A 24,385-nucleotide genomic window follows, 5' to 3' on the forward strand; every position below is an offset into this window, starting at 1 on the left:
TTCACCACTTTTCCTTCCTTGGATCACTTTTGGTATGTCCTGACCACTGAAGATGAGGAACATCGCACAAGAGCTGCAGTTTTGGAGTTGCTCTGACACAATCATTTAGTAATCACAGTTTGGCCCTTAAAGTTGCTCTAATGCTTATTCTTGCCCAACTTTGCTGATTCCTAACATACTAACCTCAGGGACAAAAATGTTCCCTTGCTGCCTCATATATCCCACCCACATTCAAGTATCACAGTCATTAGATAATCAATTTTATTTACTTCACCTATCAGTGGTCATATCATAATGTTATGTTATAAAGGATTTATTCAGCCAGCTCTACAACGTAACCATATTAATAATTACGTTCTACTTGATTGCTTTGATCTGTCTGCAGGAGTTTTTACCTTTCATGAAGCACAGAGATAAAGGCAGGTTGGGGAAATAGTTTGTTGGCGAATGCATACCTTTGTGGTGTGCTGCAAGATGAAAATCAGGTTACACATATATTCTTGTAAACATTATATTGGCCATCCCTAATGATCAGTTTAGATCTACCACAGAGGTGGCTCGGAGCTTAAGGCTGTGTGGCTACAGACTAGAATGATAAGATTCACCACTGCTGGCCTTCAACATGGTGCATAATCTTCATCATTTACTTATCTGAAAGTTGGTTTTGATAAAATTGTCTGTCAAAAATATATAAAACAGAAAATCATTTAAAAAAAAATAATAATGCAGTCACCACATATTGTACCTGCAGTTTCATCTGTTTCTGCAAAACTGCATATGACTGGACAATTAGCGCCATCTGCTGGACACCTACAAAAATGCTTATAAATAACGAAACCCACTCAGGTTTAGATACATACTCCATATAATTCTCTTTAACACAAAACACAAGTAAGATTACAGAAAAACAATATAGTTTTTACAGCACGGGATACCTGAACGAGAGGTCATATTTCCATAGAATTCTTTCTTTTATAGGCCCGACCTTTCACATTTGGCTCTCGTGGATAAAATTTGATCTACACCATAAGTTAGTCGACACTAATTTACAAAAAGAGATGATCACAATTCACATCAGCTTCAACACAGTGTAATGCATTTTTAACACAAGTAAAAGCGATACAAATCCACTTGTACATGTTTTTATCAAGAAATTTCAGGTTTATGTTGTTTCCACCAACATTTTTGTAATACTCAATGCAACTGGATAAGTTTGAACGAGAGAAATGACTAATGGAATTTTCTTTTCAAAGAAAAAGTGACATGCCTACACAGTGAGGTTTAATTTGGAAGCGTTCAGAAAAGAAAATTATTCGGTGCAATAAGCTATGGATGTACAGACATGTTAACATAATGGAATGTTTAAATCAATCATGCAGCCCTAACTATAGAACATCTATAGAACATCTAATTAAACTTTCACTTTATCCATTGGGATGTTCCACTGATTTTTTTCTAACACGCATCTCAGGACTAAAGATCCCTTTAGTTCATTTCTATAGTAATGGATTAAAGTAAGACTAATGTCTATAGGTGGGTTTACAAAAAAAAAAGCTGCTTGTACGAGAAAAAACAGGATGTCAAAGTCAGCGTTTGTCTAGTCAGACATTATTTATGGGAGCTACAACACAATGCTGAGGTGTAACTTGATTAATGCTATTTTTGACCCCTAAGTACCACTTTAAAGTGTTCAACACTTTAAATGAACCAAGCACCACCAAGGACGATTCTTTCCTAGGCAGGCTGTAAACATGTCAAATATGAACCGGAGAAAGCTGTTGCCTGTAAGCCCGATTTCTAGACAAACATACATCATTAGATTATAGACATTATTCCAAATATACAGAACTTATAAATAACAAGGTGTCATGAACAAATTTTAGACAAGAGTTAACGAGAGGGTCTAACATTAGAAAATGGGGATATAGTTGTCGATCTTGGCGCGGTGCCTCTGAGCGATGCACTCTGCGATCCACACAATGTTACGGCATTCCTGCTCCTTCAGCTTCACATAAGCGTAGAACACACTAAAGTGGAACTGGTTAAGGAAAGCCAGTTTGTTTAGCTTCACCTGCAAAAAAAAATTTATTTAATAATGGGAAATTTTTTTTTTTTTTAGGCAGTTGCAATTCTGTTACATAATAGTGCAAATTCCATTTCCTGAGTGGGGGTTAATCAATTATAGGGGTCATACAGAATTTTAACAATGATCTATGTCGGTAAATTTTACCAGCATCAGCAATTTTTACTCTGGGGGAGCATGTCTTTAGTGCAAATCATCCGACAAACAGAAGCCATCTCGCTGGAGAGCATGCAGAGCAACTGTGCGTTCTGCACCACAATTTGGTGGGGCTGAATTAGGGGTTACTAACTAAGATTTAAATTTACATACAAGTTCTACTAGTTCAGTCTTAATCTTGCTAGTTTTTCTTTTTTTTTCTTTAATTTATAAACCTTGAGAAAGCTATTTTGTTCATTTATTTATTTATTTTAAATCTGTTAACTTTATCAGAAATAATGCTGGGACCTCCCTTCACTTTTTATTTTAATGTTAAAAGGTTCTTTAATTAAACACATGCTTCATGACATTTTAACAAAGTTTTGTGTTTGACGCAAAGATTTCCATTTTTGCTGCAAATGCATATCAATCTCCTTCATAACTAATAATCAGTATTGGGCCTGGAAAAAAAAAAATCATATAGATTAGATCAACTCGTAATACTGAGGTCAACTGAGTAAAGCGACTCTGTGCCAGAAGCAAACAATGTGGTCCTTTTGATTCTCTCCAACATCATTAAGCTCACTGTCTCCTCTGTTCTCTCCACATGATCATACTCACCTCGTGCTCGAAGAAGCGGTCCTCCAGCGTTTTATCTCCTGGGTTACTACCGGCACCCTCAAACAGAAGCTTGTATTCCTTGAAAAAATAAAATCATCATAAAAAAAACAAAGAATGCGGTTGGTATAATGTGGCCATGTCACATATTTCTTTAAAGAGATCAAAGTATACCTTGCAGCGAAAGTGTGGAGTCATTAATGGTATTTAAAAGGCATCCAGTCTTTTTATGCTATTTATTAAAGGCACATTATCCTTGAATAAAACAATACTCAAAAATTTTCCCAGCAAATTTCCATCAAAATGACTACTACATTTTCTATATTCCACATAAAGGACTGCAGAATGGAGCCTTAAAAGCTATGCAACAAATTCATTATTAAAATACTAAAGCAGTTCACTTCAGGGCATTCTTACCCATTGGTGTAAACTGAAGAATTAAAACTAATTACTCCTATATAATCTACATGTGCGGCATTGGTCTGTTAGAACTTACAGGGTAGTAGTCTGCAACAGCTTTGACTTGCTCATAGTCATCAGCCCGTGCCAGCTGTGCTAGACCTTCTGGGTAAAGCTTTCCACAGTGAGGGAAGAGTTTAGCCCGATCTTCTTTAGACAGCTCTGTCCCAAATGAGTTGATGGTAATTATGAAGGCCCTCCGGTCCGCCTCAAACTGCATGGAAAAACTCACTTAGAATACATACGGGGTAAAGCAGCATCATTCTCAATCAATTAAATGGATTGAAGGGTGAACATTGTGAACATTATTTTTCCCCTTTTTTATACCAATGTATTATTTATGTCATCAAACATAATACATTCTTTTTTTTATTATTGTGCAATGTCTTTTACACAAATTAATTATTGTTATTGCTGTCAGGAATAAACACTTATTCCTAAGGGAAAAAAGGGAGTGAGGGAATGAGCTTTGGGTTTTTTTCTGCAGCTAATCATTTTACTCAGAAACAGTAATAAGGATGCTTTGGTAAAGCTGACAGTAAAGACTACTTTAAATAAAAACAACCTTTAAAAGATGAAAAAAAAACACCTTTTTGCAAAGTCCCTTACACACATCCCTATGTACATCATTAATAAATATATACAGTGGGGCAAAGAAGTGTTTAGTCAGCCAACAATTACGCAAGTTCTCCCACTTAAAAAGATGAGAGAGGCCTGTAATTTTCATCATAGGTATACCTCAACTGTGAGAGACAAAATAAGAAAAAAATGAATTAATTGGTAAATTCCATGGTAAAATAAGTATTTGGTCACCTACAAACAAGCAAGATTTCTGGCTCTCACAGACCTGTAACATCTTTAGAGGCTCCTCTGTCCTCTGGGGGGGGGTGAAGGTGGCTAGAAAGTATTTGGATGATCCAGAAGAGGATTGGAAGAATGTCATATGGTCAGATGAAACCAAAATAGAACTTTGTGTTTGGAGGAGAAAGAATGCTGAGTTGCATCTAAAGAACACCATACCTACTGTGAAGCATGCGGGTGGAAACATCATGGTTTGGGGCTGTTTTTCGGCAAAGGGACCAGGCCGACTAATTCATGTAAAAATAATAATGAATAGGGCCATGTATCGTGAGACTTTGAGTGAAAACCTCCTTCCATCAGCAAGGGCATTGAAGATGAAATGTGGCTGGGTCGTTCAGCATGACAATGATCCCAAAAACACAGCCCAGGCAACGAAGGAGTGGCTTCGTAAGAAGCATTTCAATGTCCTGAAGTGGCCTAGCCAGTCTCCAGATCTCAACCCCATAGAAAATCTTTGGAGGGAATTGAAAGTCTGTGTTGCCCAGCGACTGCCCTAAAATATCACTGCTCTAGAGAAGATATGAATGGAGGAATGGGCCAAAATACCAGCAACAGTGTGTGAAAACCTTGTGAAGACTTACAGTAAACATTTGACATCTTATTGCCAACAAAGGGTATATAACAAAGTATTGAAATAAAATTTTGTTATTGACCAAATACTTATTTTCCACCATAATTTGCAAATAAATTCTTTAAAAATCCTACAATGTGATTTTCAGGATTTTTTTTCGTATGGTTGAGGTATACCTATGATGAAAATTACAGGCCTCTCTTATCTTTTTTAGTGGGAAAACTTGCACAATTGTTGGCTTTTTTTGCCCCACTGTATAAATAACATATTAAAACAAAGACATGCATTAACCCAGAGATTTGCCTTGCAGCTGGCAAAGAGAATGAATCAACACCTTCTGACTGGTTTGAAAATGCACTGTAGCAAAGGATTACTCACTTCCAAAATAGGGCACATGGTGTCCGCTGTGGTCCCACCTAGGTTGGTGCAGAACTTATAAAAGGCCTCAAGATAAGCCTGGATGAGAAAAAAAAAAGAGCTATTGACTGTAAAAGGTCTCTTTGTTTCATGCTGATTTATGACATTTAAAAAAATGTCCTAGAGAAATGAACTGTGGTTGTTACCTTGTACAGGGTATTACGGATGATCTCTATGTTCATCTCATCAAGATCCTGCTCTGAGATGCAATCCTGAAAGAAAGCAGCTGAAACGAGACAGATGAGAAGGTAATATAGTGCAGTTCTTCAAATAGAAATAATAAAGCAATTAAAAAAATTATATATAAAAAAGTTAATAGATCTCATTTAAATAGTGTAAATATTTAATTTAAATTTAATCTTGGTTGTAAATTAGCCACAAGCCTCAAAACTTATTACACACACACACACGTCTACATATATACACATACATATATATACAGTAAAACCTCGGATTGAGAGTAAGGCGGTTTGCAAGTGTTTTGCAAGCCGAGCAAAGATTTTTAATAAATTTTGAAAATGTCAAAAACAAGGTCAAATGGCCAAATCAACAAACTAATCTGAAGGGTTTTAACTATAATTTATTTTTCCATGTGTGTCACTTTGTTATTATAATAAATGAATAATACATTTAACATAATTTAACTGTTAGAGACTGCACAAAAAGATTTATTTAATTTATCACAGCTTTTCAAGGGAATTTCCAATACCCATAAAGTTCTAAAACACGTTTAATTTTAACACGTAAAAAAAGCTAAATGAGTTTGCTTGTTGTTACTGAAAAGAATATTTCAAAAACAAACTACATTAAAAAAAACAAAGGCAAATTGAAGCCACTAAAAAAAAAAATAAATAAATAAATTTCTGAGCCACTTGCCCAACCCTAATGTCTCACCCAGCGGTGTGTCAACCAAAATGGCATTGTAGAGCTCAGCAGGAGTCTGTGCAATGTTGACGGCCTCCATCTGCTCAAAGCTGCCCAGAGGGTGGCATTTAGGCACCAGCTCTGAAATAGCCCTCTGGTGCAGCGTGCCGGTAATCAGGAGGATGACGTTATCAATCATGTAGCTGTATCTGCAATCAGAACAGCACAACACAGCTTTTTACACAGGCTTGTCAGTTCTTCCTTATAGCTCACTGACAATAGAACCATTAAATCAAAAAGACATCAATGCAAAATTTGCCACAAGAAGAAATATTTAACATGACGATGAAGGACAGTAAAAAAGTTCATGAGTAGTGATGTCACACTGGTGATGAACAAGCATTTAAATGTTAAAATATACAAATATATTGCTTTACTGTAAAAAACGTATGTATTTAAGTGAAATGAGTGCATTTGTGACTGCATTAGTCTATATTCAGCCTCTAGGCCATTAAGATTCAGTGGTCAGTCACTTTTATCTATCTTCCATTCATGTGCAAAACAAAAGGTGATCAAGCTTTCTCAGTAGTTTTACCAAAGCTGTGGAACAGTCTACATTTGGACAGAGTTTCTCCATCACTGGATGTTTTTAAATCTAGCTTAAACACTTATTTTTACTCTCTAGCATTTGACTGATGTGTCCATACTCTGTCAAATGCTGTTTTATGTATTTGGTGTTTTATGTATTTGCCTTTTAATTGTTGTTGATTTTGTTTTTTACTTTTTTTTTAGTTCATAATTTTTATATATTATTGTAAATCACTTTTACAATAAAATATAAAACTACGATTGTGTTAAAATTGTGCTCTAAAAAATTAAATTTGCCTTGACAATATTCTGAAGAATGTGTGCGATAAACAGGAGCTAATAAAAGTTAATTAACCTGATTAAATAATTAATTTGTGACTTTTACTCGGCCAACTTGAAAAAAATTATGTTGTGAATTATTTACGTGATAAAATCCATGAAGCTGGCCAAAGGCTCATAAGACTGGTTCCTCATGTGACGGAACTCCACCACCATTTTCTCCTTCAGCTTGTCATCGATGACCGATACGGTGAGGGGAGACGCTTCGTTGGCCAGAAAACTTCCATAATCTGTGCTCTGTAGGTGAAGCTTCAGATCTGAGAAAAAGCCAAAAGTCAAAAATTAAAGCAGCATTGGGAGATTTTTAAAACCGTGATACAAATCACAATGCAAATCGAATTGGCACCTAGGTATTGTGATAATACTAAATCACGCAGTCCCTGGTGATTTCCAAACTTAATAAACTGTATCATTGAGCATGGTTATGTGTCATAAACTTAACTTTGATTCACGAGTGAGAGGAAAGGAAACTCATCCTACGCAGATCTCAGTCTCACCTTTTGTTAAGAAGCATATCTGGGTTGCTCACTGTTATTGGACATCCATAAGTGCAAGTATGAAAAGTATCAAAGACATCTTAAAGACATTACCATAAATTTAGGTGGTCCAAACACTGCCTGTTTGACAATGCCCTAGATGGAAGTCATTGTGAGTCTGAGTGGAAATCAGGCCAAAGTGCTATACAACTAAAAAATTGTACCATTTGCAGCAGAAAGCTAGGTTTGTCCTGCAAGAAATGCGCCTCGGCTTGTTAGGTTGTGTTCGAGGCAGACATTACGAGGTGTAAACAGGGCCTCGGTGCTCACAAAATCTAAGTCCCCCCACATGCAATAGGTTCTCTGTATTAAATTTAATTTTATTGGTATAGTGCTTTTAACAATGTCATGAAGCAGCATTAAGGTATTAAGAAAATCTGCATAAAACGTAAAACATGTTAGCTTTATCAAGTTGTCCCTGCTGAGCAAGCCAGAGGTCAAAGTGTCACAGAGAAAACGTTTAGAGGACCCAGACCCAAAAGGGGAACCTATACTCATTTGAGTTGATACTTCTGTGCTCCACCCTCACAAACGTTTTGTGTGTGCATACTTTAGGCATTTTGCTTTCTTCATTTATTGCTTTGAATGCTTCAGGTGCCTGACTTCGTTCTGTCTAGTAAAGACAATGTTTAAATTACAGGTGATGATTAAAGCCTTTGTCACACATACTGTATATTACTGAACAATGAAATTCCTTCTTCAAATACCCCAGTGTACCTCAGGTCAGAGCGCAATGTAAGCAATGATGCGCCCCTGGAGCAGACAGAATTAAGGGCCTTGCTTAACCTGGTAGAGCTGGCAATTTGGAAACGACAATTAGTCTAATTCATGTCCTCACACTGTGAGAGAAAACCGGAGAACCCGGAGAAAACCCACCAAGGACGGAAAGAATTCCGTGTGCAAAGACCCCGAGGTGGAAATCGATCCCTCGACCATGGAGATGCGAGGCCACTACGCCACTGAAAATACCTTCAGCTCTTAAAAATTTCATGTAAATAGTTTTATTAGTGCAACAATTTACATCAGGTTTACATTACGCTGTATTACATGTGCTGGACCGATACCAGTAGCTTACTGATTACTGAATTGATGCAGCCTTATATTGGACATTTAGGCAACTCTTCAGTGCATAAAACCTATTTCCACTCTGACAAGAAAGGGTCAGACGTTACTTTATTTTTTCCAGGATTGTGACAGACCTGTTTCCAGTTCCTCAAAACTAAAACCTGACTCATGTGACCCAAATACAGACAATATCACTCCTGGTGAAGCATACATCCTGTCTCTAATGCATCACGATGGCTATAATATATAAATGTAAAAAATATATGTATAACAATCTCGCCCTCGAGACATATTTGAGCAGTTAGCAGATAATAAAAGAGATCATGAGGATGTCAGGCCACAATGTTATTTTAAATAAGCTAACTTGCACCATTTAGCATAGCTACATCACATGACCAGATAATAAAGCTGTATGTAACGTGTCATGTTTGTATTTGTATTTAATACATCACAGGACAAAGTGAAATATTTTACACCTATGTTTGTTTAGGTGTCAAAAAATAGTCGGCTTTAAATTTATTTACGAAGGGGTAAACGAGGACGCGCTAGCATAATGACTAGCCTGATCTAGCGGCTAGCAAGCTAGCTAAGTTAACGACGATGTAAAACTAAACGCAGACATATTCTTTTTTTTCTTTGCTTTTTTTTCTTGCTTAGTTTTATAAATATTACATATATACACAAACATAAACACTAAAAGTACAATATAACTGACAGCAGAATTACTTAGCATTAGCTAGCTTTTAAAGGGATTTATGCTAGCTTGTCAAATCGCAGTGTAGGTAACTAGGTAACGACTGACTAGTTTAAACCGGTTCCCCAAGCATTTTAACATCGCGCAGTAAACATGTAATACTGCTAAATAAAAAAAAACATGTATTTTAAGATATGAATATTATAAATGATAACTATCCAGACTCACCTTCCAGCGTTTCACACTGAACCAGGTTGAGGTAATCTCCCTGTGTGAGGATTCCAGCCTTAAACCCCCTCACCAGCCCTTCCAAATAACCATTATCCACGTTAAAATATAATTCCGAAAAAGGCATGTTGATTACTTTTAAATCTACCTAGTTACAGGATGCTAAATCCTTAGTAAGATAAGTAAGTGTGTCCACTGTAAGTGAGTGCGGGCCGGACTGCAGAGGAACAGCCGCTCATGTGATAGATCACGTGATCACGCTGCTGCGCGTTCTTGTCGCTGTGCGCGTTCTAGTCGCTGTCGTCATTAAGCATAATATAATGCATGCACTAACATGGAAAAATACAAAATGATATTTTAAGCGTTTTATTGCTTTAGTAAATATTCAGGATTGCAATAATATGGGCGAAAAGATTAAAATACATTACCAGACAAAAGTTTGAACACACTTTCTATCTATTCTATGTATGGAATTTCCTGATTTTTGGTAGAATAATGCTGAAGGCGCCCAAAATATGTGTCTGCTCATCATGCTCTGTAAAACCTTTATTTATTTAGAGGCTGGTATTTCTAAATGAGGTGGCATGGTGGTTATCACTGTGGTCTTGCCCATTCCTGCTTTGGGTCTGTGTGCATGGACTTTGCACCTTCTCCGGCTTGGTGGGTTTCCTCTTTGTACTCCAGTTATGTGTATAATTGTGAGTGTGTATCCAAAGACTGGCAAATTGGTGTTACCAAATTGCCCGCAGTGTGTGCTTGCATGTGCCCTGTCCAGGGTGTACGAAGTTTCCTAGGATAGGCTCCAGGCCCCCGCAGCCCTGTAACAGGATAAGTGGTATAGAAGATGATGATGATGAATGAATGAACTTCTCCTCTGCAGCAGAGGTAAGTTTTGGTCCTGCTTTCCTGGGAAGGTCTTCATAGTCTTCATAGTTTCATCATGGTGCTTGATGGGTTTTGCAAATGCACTTGACAATACTGTTCTTGTAAGAACAGTTTCAAAACAGCTGACCTTAAAATAACACCTGACTGCTGTTGTTACTTATTTCCTAATTCCATGCATTATTTTATAGTTTTAAAATCTCTAGGATTGTTCTAAAATGAAGAAAATGAATCCTTCTGCTATTACTAAATTCTATAATAAATTCTATAATAAATTCTGCGTACTGTGTATGACTGTGTATGTGACAAATAAAATTTAAATTTGAATTTGAATTAGACGGTGTGTAGAAACCTGACTTTTGGTACTGTATATTTATAATGACATTTTTGGATATACTGCGGAATACAGTATGCAATTGTACACAGACATGCAAGAATTAAATAGACAAGCATAGTTTTATTAAAAAATTTATGCACACAAAAAAACTGTTAAATTTTCAATAAAATAAGGTTTATCCACTAACACATTATTACTTATTACCTTGGGTTTTGGAGTGTAAATTTTACCATGAAATTATGGGCGTCTATTTCGTGGCCTTCAACAGTAATATTAGAACATACTGATTTATGCAATAGCACATTTATCCATTTCTGTGTCAGCAGGTAGGTGCATTGAAGCATTCAGATGTACAGATCAAGAGCTTCAGTTAATGTTCACATCAAACACCAGATTAAAGGTAAATGTGATCTGAGGGACTTTATCCCTGGAATAGATGTTGGTTTTAAACAGGTTAAGTCAAGAATTTCAGAAACTGTTGATCTCTTGAGATTTTCACACATTGCTGTTTATAGAGTTTTCACAGGATGGTGTAAAAATAAAAGAGCAAACATCAAGCAAGCACAGTTCTGTAGGTGGAAACGTCTTGTTAATGAGAAAAGTCTGCAAGGGAAAATGTACAGATTGGTTTGAGCAGACAAGAAGACCATAACATAAATAACCATTTTTAACAATAGTGTTAAGCAGTAAAGCACCTCAGAATGCACGATGGATCATTATAGTGAGAGTATTTTAGAAACAATTTTAAATTGGAATTTAAAATTTTAAAGTTGTACCCTGTAAAGGCATATAATACTTAGTCAATATGATGGAGAATTATAGCTTAGATTGTTGGTGAGCCCTTATGGTGTCACACTCTTCTCTTGTGATGATATGTTGACATTAATATAATTTCTTTTAAATGAAATTAATATCTACAGTTTGACTTCAAGGCTTATATGTTAATGTGTGTGTGTGTGTGTGTGTGTGTGTGTGTGTGTGTGTAGGTGTGTGTGTGTGTGTGTGTGTGAGTGTGTGTGTGTGTGTCTTGTGTTGAGATTCATGTGTTAGGATGAATCTCAACACAAGAAAATGTGGATTACATCATCAGCATGTTTTTCTTTCCCTCTTGCCGTAATAAAGTGAGCTGATGTACATTGCAGGTAATAAGTGCTTTGTGTGATTTTCCACAATAAACAGGAAATTTAATCAAATCACATTAATATAGTTCCACTAAAAGCCTACTAGGGTTAAATATTTCACCCAGCTTATGACTTATGATTGCCTTAAGATGGTTGTCAAGCTTTCATCCAATTTTAGGAAGAAATACATTGTACGGGGAAAATTAGATTCAAAGTGCAGTTTGTTCAGTATAACAGAATGCAGGTTTTTGTAATTTGGTCAGTTTAATAGATTGCTATCTTTCATGTGTCATGCACATTGCATTGGGTTATATGTTTCGTTGAAAATAAAAACGGAGGGAATAAAGATTTTGCTTTTCCTGGAACAAGTTAAAATAGAATATTAGGGTTCAATTCCAGGTTCGATTCCTGCATAGGGTCTGGGTGGATGGAGTTTGCGTGTCCTCCCTGTGCTTGGTGTGTTTCCTCTGGGTACTCTGGTTCGCTCCCACAGTCCAAAAACATGCAGATTAGGCTTTTTTAGCAAATTGCCTGTAGCAAGTGAGTGAGCATGTGACTGTGTGTGTACAGTATGTGTGCCCTGAAATGGATTGGCACCCTGTCCAGTGTGCACCCTGCCTTGTGCCCTAAGTCTTGGGGATATGCTCCAGGACCAGCACAACCCTGTATATAGGATAAAGTGGTTTAGATGGTGAGTGAGTGAGTGAGTGAGTGAGTGGTCTGTATTTATTTGTTGTATTACTTGATGTCTAGGAAATAAAAGATTCAACAATCCAAATAAAAAAAATGCAAACTATAGTACATTTTAGCATGAACAGCCCTTGGAAGTAAAAACACACTATTTTACAGGCAAATCTTGTGTTTTGCTTATTTTAATTGATATGTGATCTTTTTGGAAATAATTTTATTTTCATAAAAGATAAACAAAACAAGTAATGCAGAGATACATTTTAAGTGAAATTACTGCCATGCCTTTCTCTTTTACCATTACACTTTGCTTTTTTAAACAGTAAATAATCATTTGTATTGAGTAATTTATAAGGCACCAAAGCCAATCCATGTTGTTAAAAAAAAAGCAAAGGGGAAATACAAGTGCCTTTCCTAATAATTATTAATTTAAAGGCAACTAATTATTTTATCTTATAGTGACAAGTTTAGATTATTTTAACTTCAAAATATTGTAGATAATATACACACACCCTTCAAAATATTCTCCACATAGATGTTTTGGTGCAAATAAATTATCATTGATACTGACAGAAACACTCAAAGATGACCAGTATGGCATTGTTTCAACAACTCTATATAACACGATTGCATTTATATCCATCCACACATGCACTAACTTTAAACCAAGATCTTGTATTGATTGTGGAAGAGTTAAACTACTCTTTTTCAGCACATCCCAAAGACTTTTAGTGTGGGTTATTCCTATATAAAAAGGATTCCTTATGCTCGGATGACCTCTCTTTTAGTCTTGGAATCCTGAAATGTTGCTGTGCCATCAAGGAAGGAAAAAAATATGTGATAACCTGGTCATTTAGTACATTTAAGGTAGTCAGCTGACTTAATTTTATTGCCATGTAATGTTACTGAACCTAGACCTAAGCAACTGAAGCAACCCCAGATCATAACACTGTGCTTTCCTTCTAACCATGACACACCAATCGCTCAGGAATAGGGTCAATCTAGCCTCATCAGACCACATTTTCAATTGCTCCAAAGTCCTAAAATCTTTAAGTTTCCTAGCAAATGTATTCCCTTTTCTGATTAGTCTCACTAACAATTAATTTTCTTACTTACAGTATTTTCACTATTAAACATAGCTCAGATTTTTTTAAAACCTTTTTACCATGCAATTGCATGAAGTGTTTAAGTGATTTCTGATTGCAATCTTTTTCTGATAACATTTTTTATGTGAAGTTGCTAATTCAGCTCTATCAATTAACCCAATTCCAGTATTTTCAGCAATCTCTACTACGTTTCTTTGATGCAGGTCAATAATTTTACCCTTCCAAAACAGAGTATATTCCACAACCATGTTACCGACATGGTGTTTAAGCTATTCACTGCATCACTTAGGGTTTAAAAAATTGTTTGTCAAATGAAACATATTAATCACTGCAGTAATTAACCAATGAAAGGCTCTTAAATGTGTCAGACAAAGTCAAATGGTGAGGTTGTTTTTTGAGGGGAAGACAGTTAGTGTAATTCCATGTTTATCAAGACACATGTTTTGTTTTGACAAGTAATTTAATTTTACTTGATGTTCAGGATCAACATCCTATAAAGATTGCTACCACATTAATGTCAATTTCCGCAGATTTTCTGTCAGTCGCTAAAATTCTGACAAAAAGCAAGAACTGGTGGGGCTGAACTGATTGAAGTTGATGTGTGGACCCTTTAACAATTTTATTGCCTATTCCTCTGCCTTCTTTATTGCGTCACTCATTAAAGAGACCAAACGTCACTGGTTCATGGAGGATTGATTTTGTTGCTTTCATGAATGAAATGTACTGTTTACCAAGCTGTAATGAACATCTAATGGAAGAAGAAAAAATTAAATGGTCACTGTGTACTCCGCTTTATTTCGACATGCTGTCTAACACAAGTACCCACAAAGTGGCATTAGGAAAGAACCATAATGGAAAATCTATATGCTGACCATAACTACCTGTATTATTATTGATTATATATTGATAATATAATGTAATGTATTGGAGAGGTAAACATCAGGAGAATTGGACAGGAATCTCCTTTAAAATCAATTATTATATGGAAATGACATGCATCATTTATTAGTAAAATTCATATTTCGCACATTCACATTTTACATAAATTTTCGTAATTTTCTTTTGACTGTGTAAAGCTGCTTTGGGACAATGTTAAAAATAAAAATTTAATTAAATTAAAATGTTTATTTTATTTAACATTTTATTTATTTGTTTATATATGTCAGAGTGATAACTGCACATAGAAATGGAAAAAAAAAACATTATGGCATTTAAAAATGAACGAGTCATGTTATATTGCTGAGCCGATATCTGAGTGCACAGATTCACTGAAAAGTGCGGGAATTCCCATCACAAGCATATGTATGTGTGTGGCTGCAAAGAGCTTGACGCAAGAGATTGCACCCCCACTCACTGATTAGGATCATGTGGCCCACTCCTCCTACTTCATGGAGGCTTAAAAACAAGAGTTGGGTACACACCCTTAACCAGGGGTGAGGAGCACTGCAGGTAGGAAACTTGAACACATACACACTAACATATACCACACACACACACACACTGACATATATTATAATGCTACATGTCTCTGGATTAGAATTAATATCGACTTCGGTTACCTGGTTCATATTTACACCTTTACAGCAAAGGCTTCTTGGTTTAAGCACATGGCTTATAGTATATAGCTCTTATAAGCTGGAACTTGAATGCCAACTTACAGTTAGTGCTTGGCTTTAGGATAAGACATCGGAGTATATTTATTACTTTAAATAATTTCACTTCTTCATCATTTTTTTTTCAATTTGTACTGATTGGCCTTGACCAACTGTACAGGTGGTATTGATTCTAATTTCTGATTACTGAACTTTTTTTTCAGTAACATATCTCAATCCAGTTAATAGCCAGCTTGCTGACAGAGGAAACATTTCTGACTCAGTGGTCATGTTGAGTATCGTGATCTTCTGCTGGTTGAGTCTCAGCGCCCTCCGGGTGGCATCGGGTCTGGTCCGCACTAACCGTATGGAGGTTTCGCATCCCAGTCTGAGGAGGACAGATGCCTTGTTTTTCCCTGACATCAGTAAGTGACATACATTTCAATATGTTTTCTACACAAAAAAATTATGTGTATACTTGTGCTTCTACGTAAGTAGTTATTGCTATTAATTCTTGTGACATAAGGAATTATCTTCAAGTCAATATGAATTCTTTTAAAAATCTGCCCATGTATCCCTTGGATCAAAGTGATGTAACAGCCTGAAGTGATACTTCAGATTGAAACTCATGATCGTTATTTTATAGCCGTGCAAGATTCAGGTCCTGCAGTGGACGCAGTACAACTTCGAATCGATTCAGTCGAGGAACAGCTGATGGTCGATCCTGTGTCCTATGATGAAGTAGGTTTGACTTTTACTTAGATATCAAATTATTTTCACTGCTTAACAATAAACAGATTAAAGCTGTAGCATAAAATTAATGTTATTGTTAATGTATGCCAAACCGGTTCATCTTGCTAATTTTATAGTATGTTTAGGTTTTATTTATATTTATGCAAATAGCCACAAATAATCTATAATATGTTTGTTCTGATGCTTTATATCAGCAAAGACTAGTCATGGTTAAAGTCCTGGCTTCATATTTATCTATATATTGGTACTTAATAGCTCATAGTTACATAGTAAAAAGAGACTTGTGCCCCTCCCTCAAATAACACTCTCATAAAAATCATTTTAAACCATATCTTATTATTTTAGGCAAGAAAAAGACCCTAAAGATTTTTTTACACATTTCTAAAAAAAAAAAAAAAAAAAAAAGCATTTTTAGTGTGTTTGTGTGTGTGTGTGTGTGTGTGTGTGTGTGTGTGTGTGTGTGTGAGAGAGAGAGAGAGAGAGAGAGAGAGAGAGTGTATGTGTGTGTTTTTAGTTAATAATGGCATAATGAATACTAAAAAGAAAGGAGCTTGTTGTTGTCATGTGGTAAGATGGGTTAAGAGTAATAACAAAGCTGTCTTACATAAACTGTAACTACAGAGCTATTCTATGTCTTTTGCCTTTAGCTATAATAATAATAATAATAATAATTATTATTATTATTATTATATTCATCATCATTATCATAATCATTATCATCTTTTGGAAATTATGACCGTTAACTGGTATTTAATGCAGGTTTTATTTGTTTAAGCAGCTCATTAAAAGTCATTCTATAATTTGGGGTACATTCCTTGTCTATTAACGATAAGTATATTTACTCTTAATTTTCTTTAAAAACATCATATTTTTCCCATTAAGGTAAAGCATGTTATCATATCACACAAACATTATGTACATCCTGTGTTTTATTTAGCTTGAGAATTGTTGCCAGAGCGACCATTTCTACCACGGCCAGGTTTGCAATTGGCGGTTTCATTATTGTTTCAAAATAATGACTAAAAACCTTTAGATTTGAAAACTAAACCTAAAACTAAAAAATTTTAAAAGTTAAAATAAGTAAATAAATAACAGGTGGCACAGTGGCTTAGTTGTTAGCATTGTTGCCTGGCACCTCCAGGGTCCAGGTTTTCGACTCCCACCTCTGTGTGCATGGAGTTTGCATGTTTTCTCTGTGCTTGGTAAGTTTCCTTCGGGTACTCCAGTTTCCTCCCACAGTCCAAAGACATGCAGATTAGGCTATTTGGCACTTCCAAATTGCACGTAGTGTATGAATGAGTGTATGAGTGTGTGTGCCCTGCGATGAATTGGCTCAAGCCCTAAATTTCCTAGGATAGACTCCAGACCTCCTGCGACCCTGTATACAGAATTGAGCGGTATAGACAATAAGACAATGGTGATAAATAAATAAGACTTTTTTCATGTAAAAAAACATATATATATATATATATATATATATACGTTTTTTACATGAAAAAGTCTTATTGCGCCTGTGGAGGCAGTGTACACCTGAGGTTGCTTAAGTTGATAAGGTCTAGGCTCAGCAGTGTTATGTGGCAATATAATGAAGTCAGCCGACAACCTGAAAATACTAAATAAGCATGTTATCACATCAATTGAGTTTTCTTCCCTGGTGGCTAAAAGAATTTATTAATAACTTGAACCATAGTTTTTCAAAGGGAAAAAAATTAAAATAGAATAAATTAAGAAACTAACTTTTGTTTACTTTTTTTACTTTACTTGCTTGGTTTTATTTATTACTATAGCAACTGAATATAAAATTTTGTAAATTTTGCAAAAGATGTGCTGCTTTCTGTTTTTATCTCATGGCTGCATCCCAAGCTACGTACAGTAATAGACATCAAGTTGTAAACCTGTCTAACTGCATCAGAGATGAGTTTGTGCATACAGTATGTGACACTGATATACGTAGACATGACCCAGACCACTAACTCTAGCTAGCATGTCTGCTCAAAGCAATGTACTGTATTTTATTGCAGAAAGTATTTAATTATTCAGTCTGTTCTTTCCATGAATGTATATCTTATTTGTTGCTTAATCTGTGTATTTTAAGTTCAAGTCTAGTTTTTCTAGTTATACAGTATAAACATTATCTTTTTTTAATAATTAATTATTTACGCAGGTTAAAATACATGTAAGGCGAGTCATACGACTTTTGATGTGTAATGAGGGTTTGGAAAACTGGTTGAAAAACTGACCTTTTAGTACCCGCAGGACACGGCGGATGCAGTACAGCTCCAGAGGAGGGGCACACGTTCACCAGGTCGCTGTATTCCACATCAACAGTCGTGTCTGGGCCACCAGCTGCCCTGCTGCGACTCGTGCGATACCTGCTACTGCCGCTTCTTTAAGGCCTTCTGTTACTGCCGCAGTATGGACCACTCCTGCAAACACAGGCGTGCCTAGCACTCAAAAGCCTGGCCCTGTAGGAGGTTGGGTTGAACATGATATGTGGCTGTGAATATAAAACCATGTGCCAATACACATTTGTTAAAATGCACTAGAATCTATGATGGTAGCGCTTTACATTAAAGTGCCCTAAACTATGGGAACATTGAACAAACCATTAACTTGATGAACCAGTGCCTACATTATAACGATAATGTAATTAAGTGTCCAAAAAAATAATAAATTAATTACCAATTAACTGGCAAATGTCTTGACAAACGATGCCAAATAGTGGATTTGAATATGTACATCTGGAACCCAAAGGTCAGGTGATTATCCACATTTAAAAAACACACTCTATGTTTAGTTACATTGGTTACTGTATTGTGTTAATTAGTTTATTTGTCAAACTTTCTTATAGATAATTAATGCAGTAGCTTATGATTTGTTTGTGTTAATTAATGCAGTTAATATTATATTTAAAAAAAATGTAAAAAAAAAAAAAAAAAAACTCACAGGCATCAACTTAGAGATGCTCAGTGTGATAAATAGGCAATGACCGTGTATTGTTGTAATTGTTAATACGTGTACAAATATACATTAGAAAAATTGTGTATTTTTTACGTTATTGAATCGATAGCAAATCAGTATGTGGAATTGCATTATATTATTTGTAATTTTAGATTATAAAACCATTTACCAATGATAATCGTGTGTCATTAATAAATAATAAGCAAAGCACACCGGTTTGTTTTTGTTGATGTTATTTACATATATAAATTAAGTTTTTCTACCATGTCTCTAGACCCTTGAGATCGTTGATGAATTTAATGAGATCATGACAGTTTGACCTGCTTTGCTGTGAAATTGAAGTTGAATTTAACATTAATTACAGATTATGAATTCGTTTGAAATAGTTGATGTTTCTGTCACAATTAATACTGCTTTATACTGGTCTGGATGGTTGTAGAGTCAGAGCTTGTAGGCATGCAAATACACACACACACACAATTACTTTCACAAATTTCTAATATAAAATCATTAAGAGCAATACTGTTAGACTGTTAGACATATGCTGTTTAGTAGAGCAGTGATGTTAATCGCTCATAATGCAAAAGTCTATGATTTGATCCTAAGCTCTGGTTACTATTTCTATGGAGTTTTGCATGTTCTCCCAGGTTCCTCCTGAAAACCTCCCATGCAATTATGTGATTAAATCACTCTTTTAAAATAAAGTGACCACTAATAAAACATAGTGGTTATTTAAGCAATATCACATGAAAGGAAGTGCTTTTTTACTGAATATCAGCACGGCTGGAATGTAGCTGTAGGCACGAGGGTGTGGCCTTAGTGTTGAATATATCACAGTCATGCTGATATTCAGTACAACAGCACCACCTGAAGTTTGTTAGTGCTTTTATACAACAGTTCCACAAACACTATTTATTATCAACAGATTACAATTTGTTTGTTTATTTAAACAGTGATTTCTCTCTGCTGACACATATCCCTTCTGCGACTGGCGGAACTAACTATCTGCAACTGGCACAGCTGGCAACTGACAGTTAGTGTAATTAACAAGGATTAAAGTAGTTTTAAATTCTTATCGGTACTATGCAGCCAAAAGGTAAGGACAATAAACCATAGAGGTGGTGGTCAGTCCTGAGAAACTTATGAGATTTACTTTATATTTCCACTTACTTGTAAAATCACGTTAATAACAACACAGATCATTGAGAGGCAATTAAAAAATTCCTAACACAATGTGTCGTTTAAGATGATGTAATGTTTTCAGATGTGTTATCAGATTTATTATTTAAGATTTTTAGTCATTGAAGCACCATTTCACCTTGATAAGCCATGCCAACAATTTAGTATTACATCTGCAATAATTCTGCCAAGTAACTAATTAAATAAATAATACTTTTTTTTTTCATTTCCAAACCTTCACAAAGACCCAAATCAAAAGGTTGTTTGAGATAGTAAGGCTGTAAAATTTGATGTTTTTGGTGCAAAGAGCCTTTTTTTAAGTGTTGAATTATTTATTTATTTATTTATTTTTAGAAGAAGAGTTAAAATAAGATGACATAGTATTGTGGAGTAGGGTTACAATTTAAACAACCTTTTCTTTTTTAGAGCTACAACATAAAAATTAGCAATGTTAATCTAAAGAGCTATTCCACCTTGTATGTGGAACATCAGTAGAAAGTTGATTGTACAAAGGGCAGACTAGAATATCAAATCATTATCATGATTAACAATGAGTCTTTAGTTATCTGCTATGATCCCATCCATCCAAGGGTGGAGTGCCGTGACACGGGCGTAGACTGCAGGCATGGACGTGGTACACACACTGCTGCCCCAGGACACGATACTAACTAGAGTCCAAGCATTGCCCTTTTGACAGACGAGAGGTCCACCAGAGTCACCCTGAAACACATGTAGGGATTTATAGTCAATCAGAACATTAGAGCAAATTTTATGGGGTGCGTAACATAATACTTTGCCCTACCATGCAGGAAGAGACACCATTAGCTTTAGCACAAATCATTAAATCAGTGATTTTACTGCCCCAGTGGCGCTTGCACTCATCATTAGTCAGAAGAGGAAGAGATGCCTGCTGAAGAACAGCAGGGGTGGAAGCAGCTGTAAGACAATTGTGAGGATAAAAAGGTACGGGCAACAAAAAAATGTACTGTATATATTTAATACTTTAATACTAAAATATATTTATGAAACCAAAATATTTCACAATAGAATATTATATACCAGAAATGTACAGAAAAATAACAAATTGTGTCTCTTTATCCTCTTAATGTGTGTGTGTATATATATATATATATATATATATATATATATATATATATATATATATATATATATATATCATCTCATCTTCTATACCACTTTATCGTGTATTCAGGGTCTCAGGGAAGTGGAGCCTATTCCAGGAGGCTTAGGGCACGAGGAGGGGTACACCCTGGACAGGGTGCTAATCCATCGCAGGGCACACACACAATTTGGGAATGCCAATTAACCTAACCTGCATATCTTTGGACTGTGGGAGGAAACCCACCAAGCATGCATAGAACATGCAAACTCCATGCAACCGAGACGGAATCGAGCCTGGCCGGGAATCGAACCCGGACCCTGAAGGTGCAAGATGACAGTGCTAACCACTACACCACAATGCCACTATATATATTTATATATACTGTATATGGTGGATATATATACTGTACACAGAGTCAGCCAAAAATATTACACACACTTCAGGAAAAGTTTTTTTTAGCTGACTCTGTATATATTGGTTACATTCCTAATATAGATCATTTTCATTTAAAAAATAAAACTTTAGAATGCAATCTTACCCTACTGATACCATGAATACATGAGATTATATTATACTCTAGACTCATGTAAGCGTTAAACATTTCCTGTATTAACCTCTGTACTGTTTTATTTTCTCCTTACACTTAATATTTATTGGCACTTGATTGATTAACTTAATCGATGTCCTCGAACAGGAAAATGTTTGGCAAAAGAATTAAACAGTCCTCAAATAAGGATCATACATGTACACAATAAACGTGGAACATAATGTCTTATACCGCTATAAGGCCATTCGGGTCTCAAGAGGTTAAAATAGTTATTCATTTATTATTTATCATGTCACGGTGGTGATTAATGATATAGTGCAGTTACCATTGAACTGGGTCAGAACCCATCCAGAGGTCACACACATCATGCCACCAGGGAAATTGTGCTGGGCGGGAAAGGTAAGCTGGATCAGAACAATATCGTAATTGTTGGTGAAGAGGCTGAATAGAGGATGTGTATAAACCTGGCCATTTAATCACAAAAGTCAGAAGCCAAGTGGTTAATGCAAAACAGGACACAGCAGTGTATTGAGTTAAACATGTGTCCAATTACTACATTGAATAATTTATATTGTTGTTGTGGGTTCTGTTTGTTTTTTTGTCGCTCAGAATACACCTTGGAAATCCTTATGATCTGAAAAGACCCAGCAAAGGAAGAATGATCATGCACTCCCAGGGCTACACGATGGGAGGTCCTGATATAAATAGTAGTAACATTTGAAATTCTATTCTGTATTTTACATCCATAGATCCCTAATAAGTCTTGAACATGAACGTACCTGACATTGCAGTGAGCAGCAGAAACAAGCCACCATTTGTTGATCAGGGAGCCGGCGCAGAAATGGAAACCAGTTATAACCACAATCAGCTTAAACATCATTCAGTAGACCTCCAGCATTAACTTCTACAAAAAAGAAAGCATATGGAATTTTTTATGCAATTTTCAAATTATGGAGATGAAAAAAGGTGTACTGGAAACCCGTACCTGTATAGACACTTGCCAGGGCCAGGAATGAGGCGCTGCCTCCTCACCATCCACAATCCTGGAATAACCAGTAATGACTGGAGGAATAGCAGAAACTCCGCAGCCTGAAACAGAGCAGAATATGAAAATTTAATTATTACTTTATACTTTGAAATAATTCATCCCAGACCTTACCGGAGGCTGCTCTGAGAAAGACAAGGTAGAAGAGGACCCAAAGGAGAGCCATGGTCTCAGTTTCATTGTGTGGTTCACTCTGGGGGAATTATGTACTTAGAGTAGTTCATAAGCTTGATATGTTATCTCAGACTTGCGAGATAATGGCAAAATTAAAAGGAAAGGAAAAATGCTTTTGGAATTTATCTGTGAAAAATTATTCATAGACACAGCAGAAAGCATGGGATTACTTTTCTTGTTATCAAAGTACTATTATCAAATTAATATCACAGTGAGCGTAATCTCATTATTGTCACACAGTAAAAAGTGATTTTACACTATTCTTTTTATTACAATATTCTATGTGGTAAAGAATACTGTAGATTAATAGTTTGGAGTCATTTGGTATCAGTGTTTTAACATTTCAGGTAAAAAAAAAAAAAGGTAATGACACTTTATTTAGATGGTCCTATTTATAGGACAGTGGTAGCTTAATAGGTAAGACTGCTGTGTGCAAGGTAGTACGTTCAGATCCCAGGCTGACACTCAACCCCCAACCTTCAACATATATAAATTGGATAAATGTACAATTTGTTTTTTGAGAAGGGCCAAATGTTGTAAATGTGTAGGTCTTTATATACACTGTTTAGTAAATCGTGTATACGCATGTATACAATTACATTAAACAAATACATTGAAAACATGGATGAATAAGCTGTTTAAGTCAACATGCTGCTGAGAATCAGTAAACAGGCTGCTTTAAAACAGTTCATACATAATTCGCTGTGTGTTGACTTTGCGCTATTCAAATAAAGAATTACAATATTCTTGATTTTGTAGGTATTTGTTTTTGATAATAACCATCTGCATATTTCTCACACAATGAGTCTTACAAAGGTCCTGCAGTGCTACTGGTTAGATAAGTGTAAAGGTGCTTCTAATAAAGTAGACATGAGTATGTATGTGTATACTGTATATAGACTTAAAAAAATAATAATAATGAAGCAAACTTAATATATGACGCAGTGCCGTGAAAAAGTTTTTGCCCCTTCCTGTTTTATTTATTTTTAGATCATCAAACTAATTTTCATATTACACAAAAATAACTAGTAAATACAAAAATGCAGTTTTTAAATGATGATTTCATTTAATAAGGGAAAAAAGCTGTCCAAACCTACCTGGTTCTGCAAATCAAGCTTTTGCGATAACTTGCAATGAGTCTTTCGCATTACAGGGGTGGAATTTTGGCCCACTTTTCTATAAAAAAATTTTTCATTTTAAATGATTGTGGACCATTTTAATTTGTTTCTGGACATTTATCTATCCACTATAACAGAAGATTTTGTACTTGAATGGTATTGCATTATAATATAATATGTATATATAATATATAATAATTCCTAGTCGATTCTCATGTCGGGTCTGTGTACATGGAATTTGTATGTTCTCCCTGTGCTTGGTGGATTTCATCTGGGTTCAAGACTTTCTCAAATTATCTGTA

At 35.5% G+C, this 24,385-nt stretch overlaps 3 protein-coding genes across 4 annotated transcripts; 1 reads left to right on the forward strand and 2 right to left on the reverse strand.

Annotated features, from left to right (window-relative positions):
• Positions 1–847: 847 nt before the first annotated feature.
• Positions 848–9,707, reverse strand: atp6v0d1 (ATPase H+ transporting V0 subunit d1). The gene is made up of 8 exons (XM_053493204.1): positions 9,459–9,707; positions 7,021–7,192; positions 6,039–6,217; positions 5,291–5,370; positions 5,106–5,183; positions 3,333–3,509; positions 2,840–2,917; positions 848–2,071 (listed from the first exon to the last, which is right to left on the reverse strand). Exons 1-8 carry the CDS (start codon positions 9,583–9,585, stop codon positions 1,910–1,912), a joined length of 1,053 nt encoding a protein of 350 aa, XP_053349179.1. The 5' UTR covers positions 9,586–9,707; the 3' UTR covers positions 848–1,909.
• Positions 9,708–15,019: 5,312 nt separating this feature from the next.
• agrp (agouti related neuropeptide) lies at positions 15,020–19,017 on the forward strand. 2 transcript variants are annotated; one of them, XM_053493047.1, is made up of 4 exons: positions 15,020–15,040; positions 15,408–15,608; positions 15,830–15,924; positions 18,184–19,017. In XM_053493047.1, the coding sequence occupies exons 2-4, from the start codon at positions 15,473–15,475 to the stop codon at positions 18,382–18,384; spliced, it is 432 nt and encodes a 143-aa protein (XP_053349022.1). In that variant the 5' UTR covers positions 15,020–15,040; positions 15,408–15,472; the 3' UTR covers positions 18,385–19,017. The 2 variants fall into 2 exon arrangements, with proteins under 2 accessions (XP_053349022.1, XP_053349023.1); XM_053493048.1 differs by having other exon boundaries at positions 18,193–19,017.
• Positions 19,018–20,634: 1,617 nt separating this feature from the next.
• Positions 20,635–22,957, reverse strand: LOC128519140 (chymotrypsin A-like). Its single transcript, XM_053492736.1, has 7 exons — positions 22,906–22,957; positions 22,732–22,835; positions 22,526–22,614; positions 22,363–22,441; positions 22,072–22,210; positions 20,879–21,012; positions 20,635–20,796 (listed from the first exon to the last, which is right to left on the reverse strand). The coding sequence occupies exons 1-7, from the start codon at positions 22,955–22,957 to the stop codon at positions 20,635–20,637; spliced, it is 759 nt and encodes a 252-aa protein (XP_053348711.1).
• Positions 22,958–24,385: the final 1,428 nt, after the last annotated feature.

Source organism: Clarias gariepinus, chromosome 3 (genome assembly GCF_024256425.1).
Source record: "Clarias gariepinus isolate MV-2021 ecotype Netherlands chromosome 3, CGAR_prim_01v2, whole genome shotgun sequence".
Classification (NCBI taxonomy): domain Eukaryota; kingdom Metazoa; phylum Chordata; class Actinopteri; order Siluriformes; family Clariidae; genus Clarias; species Clarias gariepinus.

Bases quoted from the DNA above. Each gene is read 5' to 3' on its own strand.
- atp6v0d1 (XM_053493204.1), bottom strand. From the start codon at position 9,585: ATGCCTTTTTCGGAATTATATTTTAACGTGGATAATGGTTATTTGGAA. The intron at 5,184-5,290 runs GTAACAACCACA...TTTCTCATCCAG, and splicing joins TCCGTAATACCCTGTACAAG to GCTTATCTTGAGGCCTTTTA. The intron at 3,510-5,105 runs GTGAGTAATCCT...TTTTCCATGCAG, and splicing joins CCATGTGCCCTATTTTGGAA to TTTGAGGCGGACCGGAGGGC.
- agrp (XM_053493047.1), top strand. From the start codon at position 15,473: ATGTTGAGTATCGTGATCTTCTGCTGGTTGAGTCTCAGCGCCCTCCGG. The intron at 15,609-15,829 runs GTAAGTGACATA...GTTATTTTATAG, and splicing joins CTTGTTTTTCCCTGACATCA to CCGTGCAAGATTCAGGTCCT. The intron at 15,925-18,183 runs GTAGGTTTGACT...CTGACCTTTTAG, and splicing joins ATCCTGTGTCCTATGATGAA to TACCCGCAGGACACGGCGGA.
- LOC128519140 (XM_053492736.1), bottom strand. From the start codon at position 22,957: ATGGCTCTCCTTTGGGTCCTCTTCTACCTTGTCTTTCTCAGAGCAGCC. The intron at 22,442-22,525 runs GTACGTTCATGT...TATTTATATCAG, and splicing joins GCTGCTCACTGCAATGTCAG to GACCTCCCATCGTGTAGCCC. The intron at 22,211-22,362 runs GTGTATTCTGAG...TTAAATGGCCAG, and splicing joins AGATCATAAGGATTTCCAAG to GTTTATACACATCCTCTATT.